This window comes from Dryobates pubescens, chromosome 25 (assembly GCF_014839835.1).
Source record: "Dryobates pubescens isolate bDryPub1 chromosome 25, bDryPub1.pri, whole genome shotgun sequence".
NCBI classification, from domain to species: domain Eukaryota; kingdom Metazoa; phylum Chordata; class Aves; order Piciformes; family Picidae; genus Dryobates; species Dryobates pubescens.
In genome coordinates, this window is record NC_071636.1 from 15,595,095 (window position 1) to 15,613,085 (window position 17,991).

The following is a 17,991-nucleotide window of genomic DNA, read 5'->3' on the forward strand; positions in this document are numbered from 1 at the left end:
GCCGCTCAGCGCCCCGCCCCCTTCCTCGCCGCAGGCCAATCGGCACCCCGCCCCCTCACTGCCACCAGCCACTTCCCGCGCTGTTCGGCGAGGGCCGTCCCGCCCCTTCCGCGGCAAGCACCAATGGCAGTGCGACCGCGCCCCTGGTTCCTCCCCGCACGTGCCGTGGCTGGGCTAGGCCTGCGCTGGGGCGGCCCGGCCGCTCCCGTACCGCTACCGCGGAGAGGGACAAGTAAGGGCCGCCACTCCCCTTTCCTGAGGCTCCGCCGCTCCTCGTCCTCGAGGTAAGGCTGGGGCAGGTGCCTCGTTTTAGTCCATCCGCCAAGCAGAAAGTAACGGCGGCGCACTCCGGTCAATGTAAAACCATTTTTTAATTCTAAATCACTTTCACAACAGTGAAAATTAGTGAACAGTAATGGTAATGCACTAGAAGAGCCATGACGGGCTGTGTGCAGTCCAAGTACAAGGAGAGGAAGTGTTACGATACAAAACATAGAGAAAAAGGTAGGGACAGAAGCGTTAACACTTTCAGACTATTTCATTCTTGGATTGCCAGAAAATAAGAGCTCTCGGTCGCGTTTCTGCAGCCACCTCCACCTAAATCCAGTAGATGGAAAAAAGCCCAAGCCATTAACATTCAGTATTTTCAAATATGCTAGTTAAGTCACTTTAAATACTTCTTGAAACTCTCAGTCACTTTTCTGTCCTCTTTATCGGAAAGAAAAGTTCAAAGGGAGATCCTGATCCTCCCCGGACCAGCCCTGCTCTTAGCAGCGAGCTTTTCAAACACGTCCCTTTCAGTGCCACACCAGCTTCGCCCTTCCAGCAGCAGGTGGTGCTGCCTGCCTGCTCACGCAGGGAAGCCGAAGCTGGCGGCACGCTGCTATAGCTCACAAAGTAACTGCCACAAGCAGCCTTTCCCCTGGAAAGGGTCCTGGTTACCAAGTCACGCACTTGAGATGAACCACAAACAGAAAAAGTTAAGCTTCTTAAATGTGCCACACAACCGAAGCTGAAGCACCGCTTTTGTCATTTACAGCTGAGCAATATATTCTGCCAGATTACCCTTGGGTCTGGTATAAATTTGACCATATGTGGCAAAACACTGCAGAAGCTTTCCAACATTTTACTTGCCAGAGGAATTTTGGAGGTAGGCAAGTTAAACTTCAGTCATCCTCTGTCTTGATACTAAAAGTGAACAGTTTATAATTACATAAATAAGCTTCTACAACAAGTAATTAAGGTGTCCCACCCAGGACCCTTATCCACACACTAGCAAACCCCTAGCTAGTGAAACAAAGCTTCTATGACTTGTCAGCTATCTGTCTACTGCCAGGGAAGTCACAACATCAATCTTGCAGGAAATCATTATGACTGTCAGCAATCAGAGTAAAAATAACCTAAAAACTGTAAGAAAAAAGAAATGGAATTGCCTAGTCAGAGAAACACACTAACTGCTCATCTTGGCAGGGAATCTCTCCCATCTGCTGCTCTGAAGGAATCTATACAAAGACTCTTTAAAGATGTATCCCCAACAGGATTCCAACCTCAGATATTCTCCCCTCAGTACAGAAATGGCTGTGATCTCCTCCAGCACTTTAAGTATTATCTTTGGTAGCCACTGCAGAGACTCTTGCACTGCAGCCATTCTGCTGCACACACCTGTAGAGTGCAGCTCCTCCAAATGTTCCCTACCGTGGCACGTGCTAGCAAAGGCAGGATCTCAGTTTTCCTCCTGTATAACTTTACAGCATGACAGGTTTAATGTCAACACTCAGGTAAAGATGCCTTTTGTTTCTCTTCCCAAACAAGCTGATCTCAGATCTGTAATAGGATTTTATTTGGAGTACATCACCGTGTGTAGAGTTTCAGAGCCTTGGGCAGAATAAATGTAGCTACAGTGACAAGGTGGTGAGGGGATTTTTCCAGGAGTGCAGCCTTGGGCTGCTGCATGGAACCAAGGAAGAAAACACTGTTTGTTCAGGGAGGGCTGAGCCGGGTGAGGCCGGCAGCTGTGTGCTGCTCTTCAGCAGCCCTGCCCGGCTCCACAGCAAGAGAGGCTCCCACGGTCTGGCTCCAGCAAATTCAGGCTTTATGAAATTGCAGCATAGATTTGTATCCCTTCTTCTGAGAGCTACTGGAATCGCTTCAGGAGGGGCTTTCCACCGTGCCAGGCAACAGCCACAAGGAAAGAAACCAGTCTACAAACCTGGTTCCATTTGCACCACCTGCTGTGCCCAGAGTCTCAGCAGTGCTGCAGAGCATCTCCTGAAGGAGGCTGGGTGTTGACGTGAAGACTCTGAACAACATCCACAGCTCTGGCAGATCCATCGTGGCTGCCAAGCCCGAGACAGTGATCCCACTCCAGGGGTTGCCTTACCTGCCCAGCTCACCTTGGGGCAACTGTCTTTCACATAAATCTGGTGTCACTGATTGGCACAGGGTTTCACAGCAGCACTCCCTTCAGGAGTGGGGCTCAAAGCTCAGCCCACCGTTTGTGGCAGGAACCTGTTGCACAAGACAGCTGAGCTGCAATACGCTTTTTAACCAACGTTTAATTTCCAACTCTGGTGCAAAACGCGAGACTCCTCGTGGCGTTGTGGTACCACCAAGTCCTGAAGCCCACAGTTAGCTATGGAACCAGACACCAAGAAGTTTAAAATGGGATGGAGATGCAGTTTGTAACTGTTTCGGTGACCTCGTTGGCCATGAATATACAGAATAATGGGAAAGATTTATGCAATCAACAGCCAGAACATTATCACCAGAGCCACAAACAGGAAGAGGCGGGAGAGGAACTGCTCGTCCACATATTGAGGAGTCCCTGGAACAGCTGGAAAACAAAGTACAAAAACCAGTTCAGCTCCTTCTCCAGAACTGTGTATATTCTGAACAACATGCATTGATAAATGGAAAGATATGGAAGGAATCAACTCCGTGAGAAATTATTCCCATCTGCTACCCTCAGACTGGCTAGCTATGCTGGAAAATCAGAAGGAAGACAGGCATTAAGTCCCCAAAGCAGGACTCTGCTAAACCTGTTCATGACTCATAGCAGCAGGCAGCTCCAAGTGCTAGAGCACAGAGGAGCTCCAGGGACAGTGCTGAACCACCTTCACTGCTTGGTTCACTGCTGACTGCTGAGCGTAGTTCTCAGTTTCCATCCTGAGGAACTTGCACCACCTTTGCCTGCATGCTCCTCCCCATCAAGGTGAAACACCTCTGAGTAAGGAAATGGTAAAACAGCCAAGACCAAGAGAACCAGGAAAAGCACAGGAGCTCTAAAGCTCAAACTGAGCCTTTCTGGAACTGCTCTACTGAACCATAGACGGAGAGCAGACAAATGAGTTGGTCCAATTATGGCTGTTCCCATACCACCTATTTACATACTCCTCAGCTCAGTCACATCTCCACACACATCCTCAGTGGACACTGAAGCATAGTTACCAGGCAAGTTAATTTGACCCAAGGATAGCAGAGTTCTGGGCAACACCAGTGTGCCATGAAGAAGGTGCTTCTGTTTCTCACAATCCCTACACTACAGGACATGTTGGAGAACATCTGTCAGGCACAGCCTGTCACAGAGGAAGTTCAGAAACTCCTGGGCAGTAGGTTTTCATCAGTGCAGATGGGGCGAGGTTTTCTGGGGATTACTTCATTTTCAGCGAGCAAGGCCAGTACTTGGAGTAACCCAAATATTTTTTTCTTAATTAAAACCAAGTTAAATCATTTCACCAGAAAGCCACTGCCTGTAGAACAGCTTGTCTCCTGCACTTCTGAAAAAGGAGCACTCTCTGCTGTCATTATCTTGTGGTACACAGCACCATATTCAATTTTTCCTTCTCATCTTTCAGGCAATGGTCTTTTCCTGTTGTTTCCAAGATAAGAGTCTCCACACACCCCTACTGATTCCTCTTTATAAACTTTAGCCCAATTTGCCTCAGTTTTCAAAGGGAACCTGCTGGAGTGCCAGAGACATTTGAATTAAAAGGGAGAAGACTCCTGGGCCACTGTCCCTCTCCAGCTCTGCTGTCCTCTCAGGAGGGCCTTCAGTAAATCACATGGAAGGGACAAAGTCGCTTCTCATACAGGCACACGTGCGGAACGTGTATGCCAAGCAGTGTGCCCTTCCTCTGGGTGTTGTCCCTCATTTGCTGTGTATAGCACTGCCGTGCTTCTCTGCTCAGACAGTTTTGGCATGTAGCAGGGTGAAAGGAGCTCGTGCCAGGCCCTCAGGAGGGGATGGGATGCGTGGTACCTGGAGGAGGCCGCCCGTCGTTTATGTTGAATGCCGTCGCGAATATACCGAAGGGAAAGGCCCCGATCCCAAACGACATCTGGAACCCACCATCGCCAAACCCAAAGCCCTGGAAGCCCTGCAGAGAACAAAGCCACAGAGGAGGAACAAGGTACCAACCATGTAAAGCCTGTGTCAGCTATTTGCTAGAAGTGCAGGCATGCCCTCTCACTGACATCCCTAGAGCTAAACGGGTATCACGCTGCCTGGCAGCGCTCGGTGTGCCACACTACTCTTAAATACCTCTTTGTTCTCCTGGTTTGAAAGTGTTTTACACAGTGACAAACTTACCAGAGCCACCCAAAACTCTTGACAAAATGCAGAGTAGGAACCATAGGTCTTCCTTGAAGGCAGTCAGCAAAAGCACTTTGGTTTCTCAATTTCCAGTGGCACACACTGCTAACACAGCCAGGCTGACAGCACCAGTTCTATCTAGTGTCTTAACAACGCACTAACAGCTATTAGCTATGTGAGAAAGGCATTGTAAAAAAATCCCCCTGCACTGATTTTCATGACACATCAGTTAAACATTCAGTAAAGTGACAAACTGCCAGTGGGATGCAGAGAGCATTCTAGGAAAGAACAGTACCAAAAAAAGAATTAATTTACCAGGGGGACTCTGGTTAAGGTGTCAGATAAAGTCATCTAGGGCAGGAATGCAAGGCATAAGGAAAGGAGGAAAGAAGGAAGAGTTACAATGCAACAACATTAACCCTTACAGGTTCCAGACTAAAACACCACATCAAGTCAAAAGATCAGGCTTCTCAACCAAGCTGACTGCTACCATGTCAAGGCAGGGCACCAGCTGAGACCCAGCCACACACCAGTCTAAGCACTGCATCATGTCTGAGCCCACCTGAGGGCTGGCAGCTGCCCTGTTGTGTAATCCTGCAAACTGGCCTCTTGTCTTGAAACCAATTCTGAGCAACTCTGATCTATCATCTCCCAACAGTGGGAGGACAGGGACTGTTTTGCTCATATAGTAAATGGTAGACATTTTTTTGGTTGATCCTTGATTTGAGGAGTTAGTCTCTTGATTATGAGTCTTCACAAGCTCTTAAGTCTTGGGGACAGCAAAGCCCTCTGCATGGCAGGCCCTGCACCCCCATCAGAAAACAGGGCAGCATCACTACTGCTGTGTCTTCATACCAGATTCCTCTGACTTAGAGCAGCACCAGCTAAAAGGTTCAAACAAGGTATAGCAGCTTATTAAATAAGGCAAATCCCTAGTGAGAGAGAACTGAGCTTCCAGTACAGAAAGGTTCCTTAATCACAGCTAGCAGAGTTGTTTGCTTGAAGCATGAGGTACAGCAATGCTCTCCAAGGAGCCCAGGCTGAGTTACAGGGCAATATGCAGTTGTTTCATCAGGCCATGCTCACTGCCACAGTGCTAAAGAACGTCATGGTGTGGCCTGCCAGCTACTCCCACAGCTGTTCAACCTGTGCCAGCTGACATTTAGAGTCACTCAGTGTATTCTCCTCAGCAGAACCACAGGGCCCTTCACATTAATACACATCCAATAGGTATCTCCCTTCTTCAGCTGCTAATGCCATGGTCCAAGCATGTCCCATAGAAATGCCAGAAGCAGGAGTCAGTGCCAAGAAGCAGGTTCACACATAGATTAACTATCTTCACAACAGGTATAGTTTGACAGAAATGTCCTTCCACAAAGAATCCTCAAAGCAAAGTGTTCACTGTACTTACACATGGGGAATGATAAGTAGGAAGAGCATCATTTCCAGTGATGCCACACAGGGCTGCTTACACACAGCACAACTCAAATCAGCCCACTCTTTGGGATGCTAAAGAGTACTGTAGGGATGGAGTTTTCTTCCACACCACAGCTATCAATTATTCACAAAAGCCTACTGAGGACCAGCAAGAAATGTAAGCTGAAGGCTCCTCACCCAAGCCCTCATGCATGCATCATGTCCTCCAGGGTTAACAAAAGCCACCACCAATAAAGACAACTTGTCTGCTTGAGCATGCACTTACCCCTCTGTTCTCTGGCTCAGGTCTCTGTCCTTGAGGTCTTGGAGGAGTTTTCTCTCTGCAGGAAGTTGTGAAATTAGGTCAAGTACAAGGATACGCATGACAAGGGTATCTGCAACAGCCTAGCTAATAAGACAGAACAAATACAGAGCAGTTCTCACAGGGCCATGCTGCAGCAGAGCTGGAGGTTTGAGCAAGTAGCCCACCTGGCTTAGGAAACTTCAGCATTGCTGAAGTAAATTCCTGCATTCTGCAATAACAAAATCCCACTGCAATGCTAGCAACTGAAGACATCAACAGTTTATATAAGCTTCTCCAGTCAGGTAACACTCATTACAACCTGCCACTTGGAAGTGGTAGTTAACATCCACAGCAAATTAAAATAAATTGCCAGCTGAACAAGAAGTAAGATGTGCAAACCCAGGCCCTGAAAAAGCCAGAAATATTGGGCAGAAATGTCAGCTCTAGCTGTCTTCTCACAAAGTATTTCCAAGTGTGAATGTAGCACTCTGATAGATTCATCTTAAGACCTTAAACTTAAGTTTCATCTTTAGTATTCCCACAGTAACAGCTGTATTTAGGTTTCTTACCTGGGGTCCTGCTGCCCAGTGCTCCCCCTTCCATACAGAGGAATAACTTTATCTCGGCTGATTCCTGCTTTGCACACAGGGCACACCTGTCTGTTTGGCCTGGTCTCTAGCCACTAAAAGAAAGGAAATTATAAGGAAACTGTAAAAGTCCACAATAACAGCACCATGCAAACCTCATTTGCAGGCAGAGAGAGTTAAAGATTTCTTAGACAACCATGGAGCAAAACATTTTCATAAGCGCTAAGTCTGCTCGGAAGCAGAGCTGGCACTGGGGCTGTTCTGGTACACCCCACTGGCTGACCTCCACACAACTGCACTGCAGTAAAACAGGAAGAAATAACCAGTACCAACAATCCTGCACAGGCCTCCTTTTTATCTGTCTCTTCAATGATGGTACCACAATGTAGAACACTAGCTATGCAAAGAGGAGCACACTCAGCACTCCAACCTGCACACTAAACCACTGGGAACTGCCTACAGTCATCCTGCTGACAAAACTGGGAATCCTCAGCGTTTAAGAAACTCAAAAGCAGGAGGCAAGTGGAACAGAATCTCAGTTTCCTTTTGGTGATTGCAAGGTGTTGCACATGGGGTTGCATGAGCAGGCTGCCACTGCCCTGGAGAGAAAGCAGCATTGAAAAGAGGGGGATACTCCAGAGAACCAAGGGCTTTATTGAGTAACATGAACTGATGAAAGACAAAGTAAAACAAAACCTGCCTTACCTGGTGTAAACAAGGCCAGCTGTGAGTATTCCCAGGACAATTTGTTCACAGAGCAGAAAAAGAAGAGAAAAGAGAATTAGTCACTGACAACTGATTCTGACAAACACATAAAGTGTAGCACAGAGAACGCAGCTTGGAGACAACAGAATCCTGGAATCCAGCTGGGCCAGTTCCATAACCATCCATTAAAACCACTTCTGAAAGCACAGCCCCAACCCAACCTGCACTGGTCTTGTCAGGTTGTGCAAGCTAAGTGTAATGTGGTGGGTTGAGATTTCACCCCCCCAACATTAACTTTGCCAGACCAACTCAGCTGGAAGCAAATGGAAGTTGTATTTACAAGCAAAACTACAATCTACAATGGAATGCAATGAATGCATACAAAATACACAGCAGTTACAGTATTTACAATTAGCAAACAACACAACCCCCCACCCGGGTCAGAGACCATGGAAATTGTCCCTCTGTCCCCTCCACCATCCAAAAGGAAGAAAGGAGCAGAGAGAAAGTAGTTGTTAGACTTAACCAAAATAATGCAGCCAAGGTCAGCAGAAGCAGATTAACCTCTCCCGAGCGAAGCGAGCAGAGAAGAGAAGCCCCCAGAAGAAGAAAGATTGTTTTGGTACAGCCAGATATTTCCCCAATGAAATAGTTTAGAATTATCTTTAGTTTTCCTTTTTGCACCCAATAGTGATTCATTTATATTTTTCTACTTTTCTGCTCAAAATCTGTAACAAAATTTTAAAGGCATAGCCTAAAACTACCACACTATGTTACTAAGGTGATTCTCTGCCTATCACCTTTGACTCCTGGGTCCTCATCCACACCAAAGGGCCATAGAGAGGTTTCATTCACCTCAGTGTTTACTATACGGTCTTTTCTCTTGTGATACCATGAAAGGATATCCCTGAGCTAAGACACAAATGAGGACGATGTCAGTAATACCCTTTCAGGACCTTGGAAGTAGTCATATGAGGAACATTCAGCTAAAACATCATCCACATGAACAGAAACACAGTAACTCAAGCTGGACTGTACCTCGGGTGACCTCTAGCCCAATTTGAGGCTCAGAGCAGTCAGCTACTTAGATCAGACCCAGCTGCTCAGGGCAGAGAAATTCCCATTACACAGAACTACTCTTAAGTTAATACAGCAACTTCAAAAAGGTCAAAGACAAAGCAAGCTATGAGATAAAACTGCTAAGCAGCCATCTGCTTTCACAGTGGTTTTGATGACACTATTCAGACAAGATGCATGCTGGTGTTTTTTTTAAGGTTCCCTTCTTCCAAATCCTTTTGTGCCATAATTTAATCTAATTTTATTTTACCATGCCATCAGCGATTTTCCATCGCATCCCAAAAGAAACCCCTGCATTTTCAGACGTTACATACATATACACAAGAAAGAAATGCTCTTTCAGGCCTCTGTAAAATAAACAAAAGACCCCCAAACATTTGGCCATGTCAATCCTTAACAGCTTCTTAACATTCTAGAAAGAGCAACTAAGAAATGCTGCATTCCCAACTCAGATCACACAACTGCAAAGTTAGGACTACACCTGCGACACCACAGGAAAAGAGAAACAGCCCAGGTGTGACATCATCTTAGCTAACTGTTTTCATGGTTTCAAAGGGAAAAAGAGCAAGCTTTAGAAAGTGTGAAAACTACAGTCTGGCCTCCAGAACCTAGTTCCAGGTGCAGGTTTAGGCGTGGACAGGTTAGAGAGGAATTTAGATCTGAACAAGGTATCTATGCTAGACCAAGCAGCACATAACCAAGCAGTGCTGGCAGGCACTGGCCTATGTGGAGCTGCTTGTTTGTTTGCTTTTACAGAATAATCCAGAAGAATGGGAAGCTGAAGATGCAGGAAGCCCACCACCTGGAACACAAGCAATGAAAAATGGCTGAGGAGCAAACCCAAATTGCTCCTGAACCAAACCCATTGCCCTGACTCCTTTTATACCAAGACATTTTATTTGCCACCTAGTACTACAGAAGCCAAAGGCTGTTCTGGTTTATGGGGGGCTGAGTCCTCACCAGAAGAGATGTCCACACAAGCTGATAACTGCATCCTTGGCAGTGTCTAAACAGATGTTACATTCAAAAGTGTTGTCCTGATTAGCGCTTTCCCCAGCACCGTTACTGCTGCCACTGGTCCCTCCAGTACTGGAGCTCTTTGTGGATGCAGACGTCGTGGGTCCTTTGCTTGCCATCCTCAAGAACCACTCAGGCACAAAGGTCAAGAATATTTCCCCACTGGAATCCTGGCAGTGAGAAAGAGGGAGAAAAAAAAGAAAAGATATTTCAAACAACTTCTTGGCATTCTAACACTCCATTCTTGTCCTGCTCCACACTGGTAGTGGTTTATCTGAGAAGCACTTAAATCCTGTTGTTGATGGGTTTAGTTTAACACAGCCAAGAGAGAGCTTTTTTTAGAAACTAAGCTACTTTAGAGTCCTGCAGTATGCCCTGGCTGATATGTGACCTATATTTTCATGTTCCTGATAAGCAGCTGAGATTCACAGCCAAAACACACCCACAGCATCTTCTCCTAAACGAGCTCACCTGTCACACATGCTCCTCCAAAAATTCCATGTACAGTCTGAAACAGGATTTAATCATGAAGCAAATCACAGTTTGGACAGACTGGCTTAGTGTATGTTCTTAAGTGCAGCGTTGGTGAGTTTGGGATGTTAATGACAGTAATGGCAAGCCAAGGTAGCTCAGTACTCAGCCTGTCACTGCAGCAGTAGGTTGCTGCTGTCACAGCAGTGTTGACAGGACCATCAAGCACTCTGAGGGCTTCCAAACCATCAAATATTTCTCATCTAGCAGTAATGCAGAAGTACTAACAATTTCACTTTAAAGTGCTTTAATTCTACTGACATGCTTTCACCCCTCATTAAGGTAATAAATTATGTTCTTTAATAACTCTCCTGTTAGTAGCAATAACCTCTACAGTCTAACTCCTTGATATGCAAGTTCCACAGGAGCCAAACCTTTGGGACTCAGCACAAGGCATTTCCATCTCCAGAAGCCCTTTGACCAGTACAAGAGTCTCAATTCCAAGAACAAAGAGTTTCATCAATTACAGAAATTAACTGACCAAACCAAAAATCTTTAAAATATCGCACTCTGCTTTTCATGAAATTCTGCCCTCATATTGCTGCTGCAGGGACAGGAATCCTAAGATAAGGTGGTGAGAGAGAACCAGGTCATTACCTGAACTCTTCTCAAGTGTAGAAACAGTTAAGCATTTTAAAAGGGCAGCCTGACTTTTTCAGAAGCTAATTTTTCAGCAAACTTACCACACAAGCATTAAAGGCTTTCCTCAGTGCTCCCTCTTTGTGGCAGCGCTGAAGCCCAGGCACAGAGCAGTAAAATAATCCCCCAATATCTCTAGCTGTCATTGACAACAGCTTGTTTTCATGCAATGCAAGCCCACTGAAGACACCTCCTGAAAACACTGCTGGGAAGACACCCAGTTGCAGCCAGGCAAATGTTCTTTTGAAGAGCATTTTCGCTCAGTTACATCATTTTGCACAGTGCCCCAGGAGGGCAGCTTCGTATTTGCAGATGCTTCACCATACATTGCTCTCAGCACTGCTGACTCCCAGCATTTCACACCATGACTTCATTTACACTCAGTAGCACCACACTTCATCATATAAAATTAAGATTCCTGTTAGTTCAAGGCAGGTGGAAATGCTGCCAGCCCACAAACTACACACAGCAGAGGCTTGGCTTTTCACACATCCTCACTAACAATCTTCAGCTCAGTACTTTAATGTTTGAAAACTTACCAGTTTGGACCTAGAGAGATTTGCTGGGAATTAACATCAAGTACACCTCCTTAAAACCAAGGAATACAGCAGGTTGTGAAAAACACCAGCATCATTTTATAGAGCAAGCACAGGAAATGCCTGCCTCACGTCTTGGCAGGTAACACAGGGGAAATAGCTAGCAGACACCGATAAATTCATTTTTGTGTCCCTAAAACCAATACGGGCAAATAAGGTCCTTTTACCCAAACTACATTCCAGACATGTAACACCACAAATCTGGAGACTCAAAGAGGTCAAATCTGTACTTTCACAAACACCTACTTAAAACCCCTTAGCTTTCAGTAACTGTGAAAAAACAAAGAGATCCTTGAGTAATTAAGAAGGATGATAGAGATGTCCCCAGGGATATCAGTAATGGAATGGCATCAAGATGACTGGAGCAGAACCAAGATCAAAATGATGTAACCCAAGAGGCACTGGATCTGCTCTCCTAGGTGATCATTCCTTGATCTGTACTGGGATCCTCTCCTTATTACTTTTCCAGAGGCTGATTGAGCCTGATGACCCACTAGATACAACCAATTTACAACATCCATAGTATGTCTCAAACCACAGCAATGAAAACACTCTCACTTTGAAGAGCCTTCTCAAACATTGGCTCTTGCCCATGGAGCAGTGTTTAACACAGCCAGGGCTGTGAGAGGTGCTGCTGGGGTGTGTGCATCTGCCAGCCATGCTGCACACAGAGAAGCCAGCGTGAAACTGCACCTAGTGACTAACCTGCAATTGATACCAGAGCAGCTGTCACTGGTGAGCCTCCTCTGTGAATCCCAACAGAAAAGTGCAAATGCAAATTCAGCTTCTTCTGAGTGGAGAACAAGATCAGAATTGTTGAAATGTCCCTTGGACCACTTAGGTTGAGAGAAAACTTTTAAGGGGAAGAAAAAAAACAACCCACCACCAAACCACAAGGAAACCACAAACTAAAAACAACCACCAACACATCAGACCAAACCAGCCCATTTTCACTCCAAGGTCAGAGGGGAGACAGAGTACACTGGGATGTAACATGGCTTTTGAGATTATGTGAACAGAACTGAGAGATGCCAGTCCAGGTTTGCTAAATGCCTGTCCCTGTCTCCAAACCAATCCTAGACATCCCTAGACACATGAGAAGCAGCAAACAAAACAAGTGAAAGGATATTTAAAAAATCAGTTGTGATCTAACTGCAAGCATTCAGAGATATGTTTTTCTTTCTGGATTCTTTGCTCTCCAGATATTTACAGGAAAACAGTATTTTTGTTGCTTAAAAGCCATCTATATTACCTGTCTTCTTTAATGATGAGCCCTATGTTATCCCCACAGGTTGTATGGAGAATGACTGAATCACTGACATTTAATACATCCAAGAGTGGCAACAGATGAATGGTTAAGATACGAAGAGCCCATTTTCAAGTAGTCTTCCCAAATAAAAGAGTCTGAAGGAGCATGAAAGAGACAGGGAAGTGAAGATGCATGTTGAGGGATCCAGCACAAGTGCCACTGAGCTGCAGGAAGAATCAGCATGGCTGGAAAGAGCAGGTGTAAGCAGATCTCTGAGGAGCAGATGGCACACTGGGACCCCAAAGCTGCACGACAACTGCAGGCACAGGAGGTCCACGAAGGAAACTGGTAAGGTCTGTGTATAAATGCTGTGTACAAATCTCACCACCAGGAATTAAGAAAGAAATTTCACTCATGTACTCAAAAACTACATTTATAAATGCACAGCAGGCAAACACAAGCCCAGGGGTGACTGTCAAGAGCTCACACCTCTGAGCTCAGCATGTGAAAAGTGACTGTGTTTGCCAAAGCACACTAACCTGGCTCTAAAAATACAAGAGAAACACTTCAGGACAGCCTGGGAGACTTCCCACCACAAGTTAAAGAATACAAAAAAATCCATTGGAAGCACAGCAGGTGAACAATAATTCAACCTGAGAAAGACAGAGAGGGAACACAGATTAGAGGCTAGTATCACCTGTAGGAAACACTTGTGGAAGACACGTTCATAGCACTACAACATGAGGCTGCTTGAAGTGCTGACTTCTGAATTTTCAGGGACATCTGATGAATTTTATAAACATTACAAATTCTATTTAAACCTAAAAATATTACTCAGGCTTTATATAAATGCCCACTCATAAGTTTAAGGATGATCTCATTCTTAACCTGATAGAGTTGCCTGGACTTCAGCACAACTGCCAGGGAAGCCTAGCTGGCAATTGCTGACAGCCTAGAAGAAAGGACATTTGCTTCTCGACAGTCACTTACTAGGTGTTCTTAGACACAGGACTGAAGTCTGACTGTTAATCATTAAATACACCTTTATCTCTCACTACCCTTTCACTCTGTCTCCCCAGCATGTTACATTTTAACACCTCAGAAACATCTTCCCAGTCCACCTTTTAGTTTCCTGTACCCTGCACAGCAGCAGGGAGCCGCTTTGCAGCGTTCCCACCAAGGGGTCCCCAGACAGGAGCCCATGGGAGCACCTGGCCTTGCAGTCAGCTGCTTGCCTCGCAGACCTGCGTGCCCTTGCTTGGCCTCATTTCATTAATTGGGATTCTGCAACCTACGTGCTGCTTACAGTCGCTGCTTCCAGGAGGAGAGCCCGGCTGAAAGGCTCTGCTGGCAGCTCTAAGGATTCAATCCACCTCACAAATTCAAGACGTTGGTATAAACGATCAAAAAAAAACCCCCCATGCAATTAAAGTAGTTGTTGTTTTGGGTGGGTTTTAACCATTCCATAAAAGTGTAACACAGATGCCAAGAAAACGTTGCACAAAACTTCAGAGAAAGGTTTTATCCTCTTACCTCATAAATTCCAAAGGACAGAAAAAAAAAAAGAAAGAAAGAAAGAAAGAAAATGGACCTAGGCAGTTGGGTAACACTGCCTGAGCGTTTTCCTGGTTCAGAGTGTTATGTAAAATATTAAATGCCCTTGAATTGGGCTAACCAGGTTAGCAGCAAAATGCCAACACAGCATACAGCGAATAAGGTGGTTACGGTGGGCGTTAGGCAGTAACAGGCAATTCCCAACAGAAAAAAATGAAGGAAGAATAATGGCATGTAGCAGAAGCCACCAGACCTAGAGCCGGACATTAACCTAATGCCACACAGGCGCTTCACCTCGCAGAGCTGTCGGCTGAAGGTACCCGGCCGCTACCAAGGGGGATTTCGGAGGAAAACCCTGGCGGGCAGCGCCGGGCCCTGCGCGCCGCGGCGGCGAACCCCGGCCGGAGCTCTGTCAGCGAGGGCGGCACACCCTGGGCCTGCCAGGGCGCCGGCACCGGGGCTGCGGGACCAGGCCGGGAACAGGGCTGGCCGAGACCGGGGCTCCGCGGCGCCCCCGCCCCTCTGCGATCCCCTCCCGCCTCGCTCGGTTCAGACGGGCGGCAGCGGCTCCGGCCTGCCAGCCGCCCTCGGGCGCGGCCTCGGCCCGCTCCCCCCGCGCTCACGGCCGCCGTCCGGCCCCGACTCCCCCAGCCCTCCGTCACTAGTCTGGACCCGCTCGGCTCACCCGCGGGTCTCGCCGCTCCCCCGCGGCAGCCCCGAGCCGCGGAGCCGCCGCACTGCCAGCGGGCGCCGTCACCTGACCGCCCGGAAGCCCGGCCCTGGCGGAAGGGACCTGCCTCCTGCCTGCCGCCCGCCGCCGCGCCGGGCCGCGGGGCCGCGTTCCGCCTGCGTGGCGCTGCCGCCGCGGGGCTCCCGCTGCTTCCCCCCGGCCCTCGGTCCAGACCCTCCGGCCTGTTGTTACCACAGCCGGGGAACCCGTTCGCTGCGAACCGCTGGGGTTGGAGGTGCGTTCGGTCACCACCGAAACCGCGGCTCGGGTCCTGCGTGGAATTCTTAGCTCCGTTTCCATTGCAGACTTGCTGCCTGCTCACCGTGAGGTGCTGTGAGGGCCGCGTCCAAACGTCTGCCTCTGGAAAGAGCAGAAACTTCATATTGCCAGCGGCAGCAAATGTTGAGCCCAGGCAGGGAAGGCAAAGAGGTGACAGCGGTAAGGGGGAAAGCATCGCTCGAGTGTATGTACAGAGACCAGGATCTGAGCAGGAGCACCTCTGGGATGGGCACAGGGAGCTTTATGAGGGTATTCACACGACTGTAAGAAACCACAGAGACAGAGAGGGGCAAAAGGCAGGGAGAGGAGTTGACTTGGTCAACTGGGTCAGAGCTCAGGAAGGTGACTGAACAAGGTACCTCTGAAGAAGGGCTTTGCCCCAACTCTGAGAGCACCCCACTAGTCCTGAGGACACAGAGGCACAAAATTGCTTGTTGATTTATACAGTGGAGGATGGGTGAATCCTGAGGTCCCTAAGCCTTATGAGGGAACAGCTCTGTTAAGAAACAGAGGGAGGTTAATGCCAAGGGACCCTAGCAGAAAGAAACCAAAGAGATCTGGGTACTGACAAATGGCCTGAGGCTGCATGGCTCTAGTGTGGAGGTTGGAACAGGCAAGTCACAAAGTGCTCAGTCTCTGCCCAGAGAGGTTGTGGCATCCCCTTCTCTGGAGACTTTCCAACCCCAGCTGGATGTGTTCTTGTGTGACCTGCCCTGGGTGATCCTGCTTTGGTAGGAGTTGGACTTGATCTTTGGAGGTCCCTTCCTACCATTCTGTGATAAAAAGCTGTACTGAGCCTTCCTACTGCTTTCAATAGCGTGCAGGCTTGGCAAAACCCACATCAAAGTAGTCATCATCCAGCAGCCTTGCTGGAATTGCCACATGCACTGATGTGTCACACTGATGAAGATGGTACCTGAAAATGCTAGTGGCTGTGTCACTAGGACACACATTGTGAAGCTGTCCTACCCCACACTGCAGTGTACCTGCTTCCACAAAGCAGGCTATCTTTTTGCAGCAAGATGCAAAAGCAGCAGGGTTTGGCACAGCTTCAGATTCAGGCAGAAATTTGCCATGCAGTATCGGATGAATGAGAGGTTAACAAGCCCCAGAGGTACAAATGGTATCCTCCAGATGCTGATTAAAAACAAGGATAAGCCTGTGAAATTTGGACTGGCTTAGGTTACCATCTAGGTCTACAGGCAAAAGAATTTCAGTATAAAAACTAGAAAAGGGTTGATTTCTGGTAGCAGAATCATGAGAGTAAGTAATGCTCAGAACAGTCTCTTTTTGTTCTGGTATCACCTAACTAAAGCAACCTGAACAGCAATACAGCATAGCCAGGGACTATTTTTTTTGCTGCCCAGTGATAATTGTAACGTTTTCAATTCTAAAAATGGAATTTCATTCCTATGCATTTCTAGAACAATTTATTTACTGTTCTGCACATAGAAAGTGGTTTCTTTTTAAAATGGAAAAGATCCAGAGAAAGGCAATGAGTAAGATTGGATGAATGGAAAGGGTGAGATGCAAGATAAGGATGAAAATGCTAATCTTGTTTACAACTAAGGTTAACAGGATGGGAAGAGAGTTTAAAACAGTAGGTCAGCTGGAGAATTCACATAAGGCTCTGAGGAGACCTTATTGTGACCTTCCAGTATCTGAAGTGGGCTACAAGAAAGCTGGGGAGAGACTTGCTAGGGTGTCAGGTAATGAAAGATAATGAATGGAGCAAAATGAGAAGTGGGGAGATTCAGATTGGGTGTTAGGAAGAAGTTCTTCCCCATGAGGGTGGTGAGAGACTGGCACAGGTTGCCCAGGGAGGTGGTGGAAGCCTCACTCCTGGAAGTTTTTAAGGCTGGATGTGGCTCTGAGCAACCTGATGTAGTGAGAGGTGTCCCTGCCTATGGCAGGGGGGTTGGAACTGGATGATCCTTGAGGTCCTTTCCAAACCTGACAGTTCTATGATTCAGATTTACTGCCCTTGGCAAATAATAATGACACTGAATGGCAATAGCATGTGATGCCAGCGAATGCTTTTGTTGCTGAAGCTAAGAAATCAGCTTTCAAAAGGCCATATATCAAAAGCATAGTGGGAGCAGAAATGCCTTTTCTATCCTTGGGTATTCTAATATTGCTGTGCAAGTCATTCTTTGGTGTAGCTGGCAACTGGGTAGAGAGAAGTCTTGTGCCCTGGTTTCCAGTCCATTCTCATGGTATGCATAAGAACAAACTATTGTGATTGAGCCACTTTTTTGTGATCTAAGTCACATAATGTTGGTATTTGTGGTACACACAAACTCCCTCCTAAAATTCTTGATTATGGAAGACATACACCTATGAGGAATCCAAACTCTTGAACTTACTAGTATTTTTTCTCATCAGTTCTCCCCAGTTTACTTGTATTTTCAACTCAATTGTTGAAAACCCAATCACTGTGTGATTCCGTTTCAGAATACTCTTTCTTCCTTGAAATTTCCATGCCTGATTTCCTGTCTGTGGCCTTTTGGCTTTGTTCAGTGAGAGCCCTTTCCAAGGGCTTCTGCTCGTTTCACTTTTGTTTTCAGTACCACACCAGCAAGGTGGGAGACCATATTTCTGGGGTGTGACAGGAGTTCCTCAGAGATCTTTTCTCTAGAAACTGATATATTTCAAGGAGCAGGCCCAGGAGAACACTGAACTTTGCCTGATCTGTTTGAGTGAAGCAGGCTTTGAA

General features: G+C 46.9%; 1 protein-coding gene across 2 annotated transcripts; it reads right to left on the reverse strand.

Moving 5' to 3' along the window:
• Window positions 1-388: 388 nt before the first annotated feature.
• RNF185 (ring finger protein 185) lies at window positions 389-15,033 on the reverse strand. Of its 2 annotated transcripts, XM_054172873.1 has the most exons (8): window positions 14,952-15,033; window positions 13,252-13,365; window positions 9,641-9,867; window positions 7,604-7,622; window positions 6,881-6,993; window positions 6,294-6,348; window positions 4,259-4,376; window positions 389-2,833 (listed from the first exon to the last, which is right to left on the reverse strand). In XM_054172873.1, exons 3-8 carry the CDS (start codon window positions 9,814-9,816, stop codon window positions 2,736-2,738), a joined length of 579 nt encoding a protein of 192 aa, XP_054028848.1. In that variant the 5' UTR covers window positions 9,817-9,867; window positions 13,252-13,365; window positions 14,952-15,033; the 3' UTR covers window positions 389-2,735. The 2 variants fall into 2 exon arrangements, with proteins under 2 accessions (XP_054028848.1, XP_054028849.1); XM_054172874.1 differs by lacking the exon at window positions 13,252-13,365 and having other exon boundaries at window positions 14,952-15,030.
• Between the last annotated feature and the right edge of the window lie 2,958 nt (window positions 15,034-17,991).

What these genes read in the sequence shown, in the direction of transcription:
- RNF185 (XM_054172873.1), bottom strand. Translation starts at nt 9,816, where the DNA reads ATGGCAAGCAAAGGACCCACGACGTCTGCATCCACAAAGAGCTCCAGT. An exon ending in CTGAGCCAGAGAACAGAGGG is followed by an intron (nt 4,377 to 6,293) that starts GTAAGTGCATGC and finishes TGTTCTCTGCAG; the next exon opens with GGCTTCCAGGGCTTTGGGTT. An exon ending in CGACGGGCGGCCTCCTCCAG is followed by an intron (nt 2,834 to 4,258) that starts GTACCACGCATC and finishes TTTGTTTTCCAG; the next exon opens with CTGTTCCAGGGACTCCTCAA.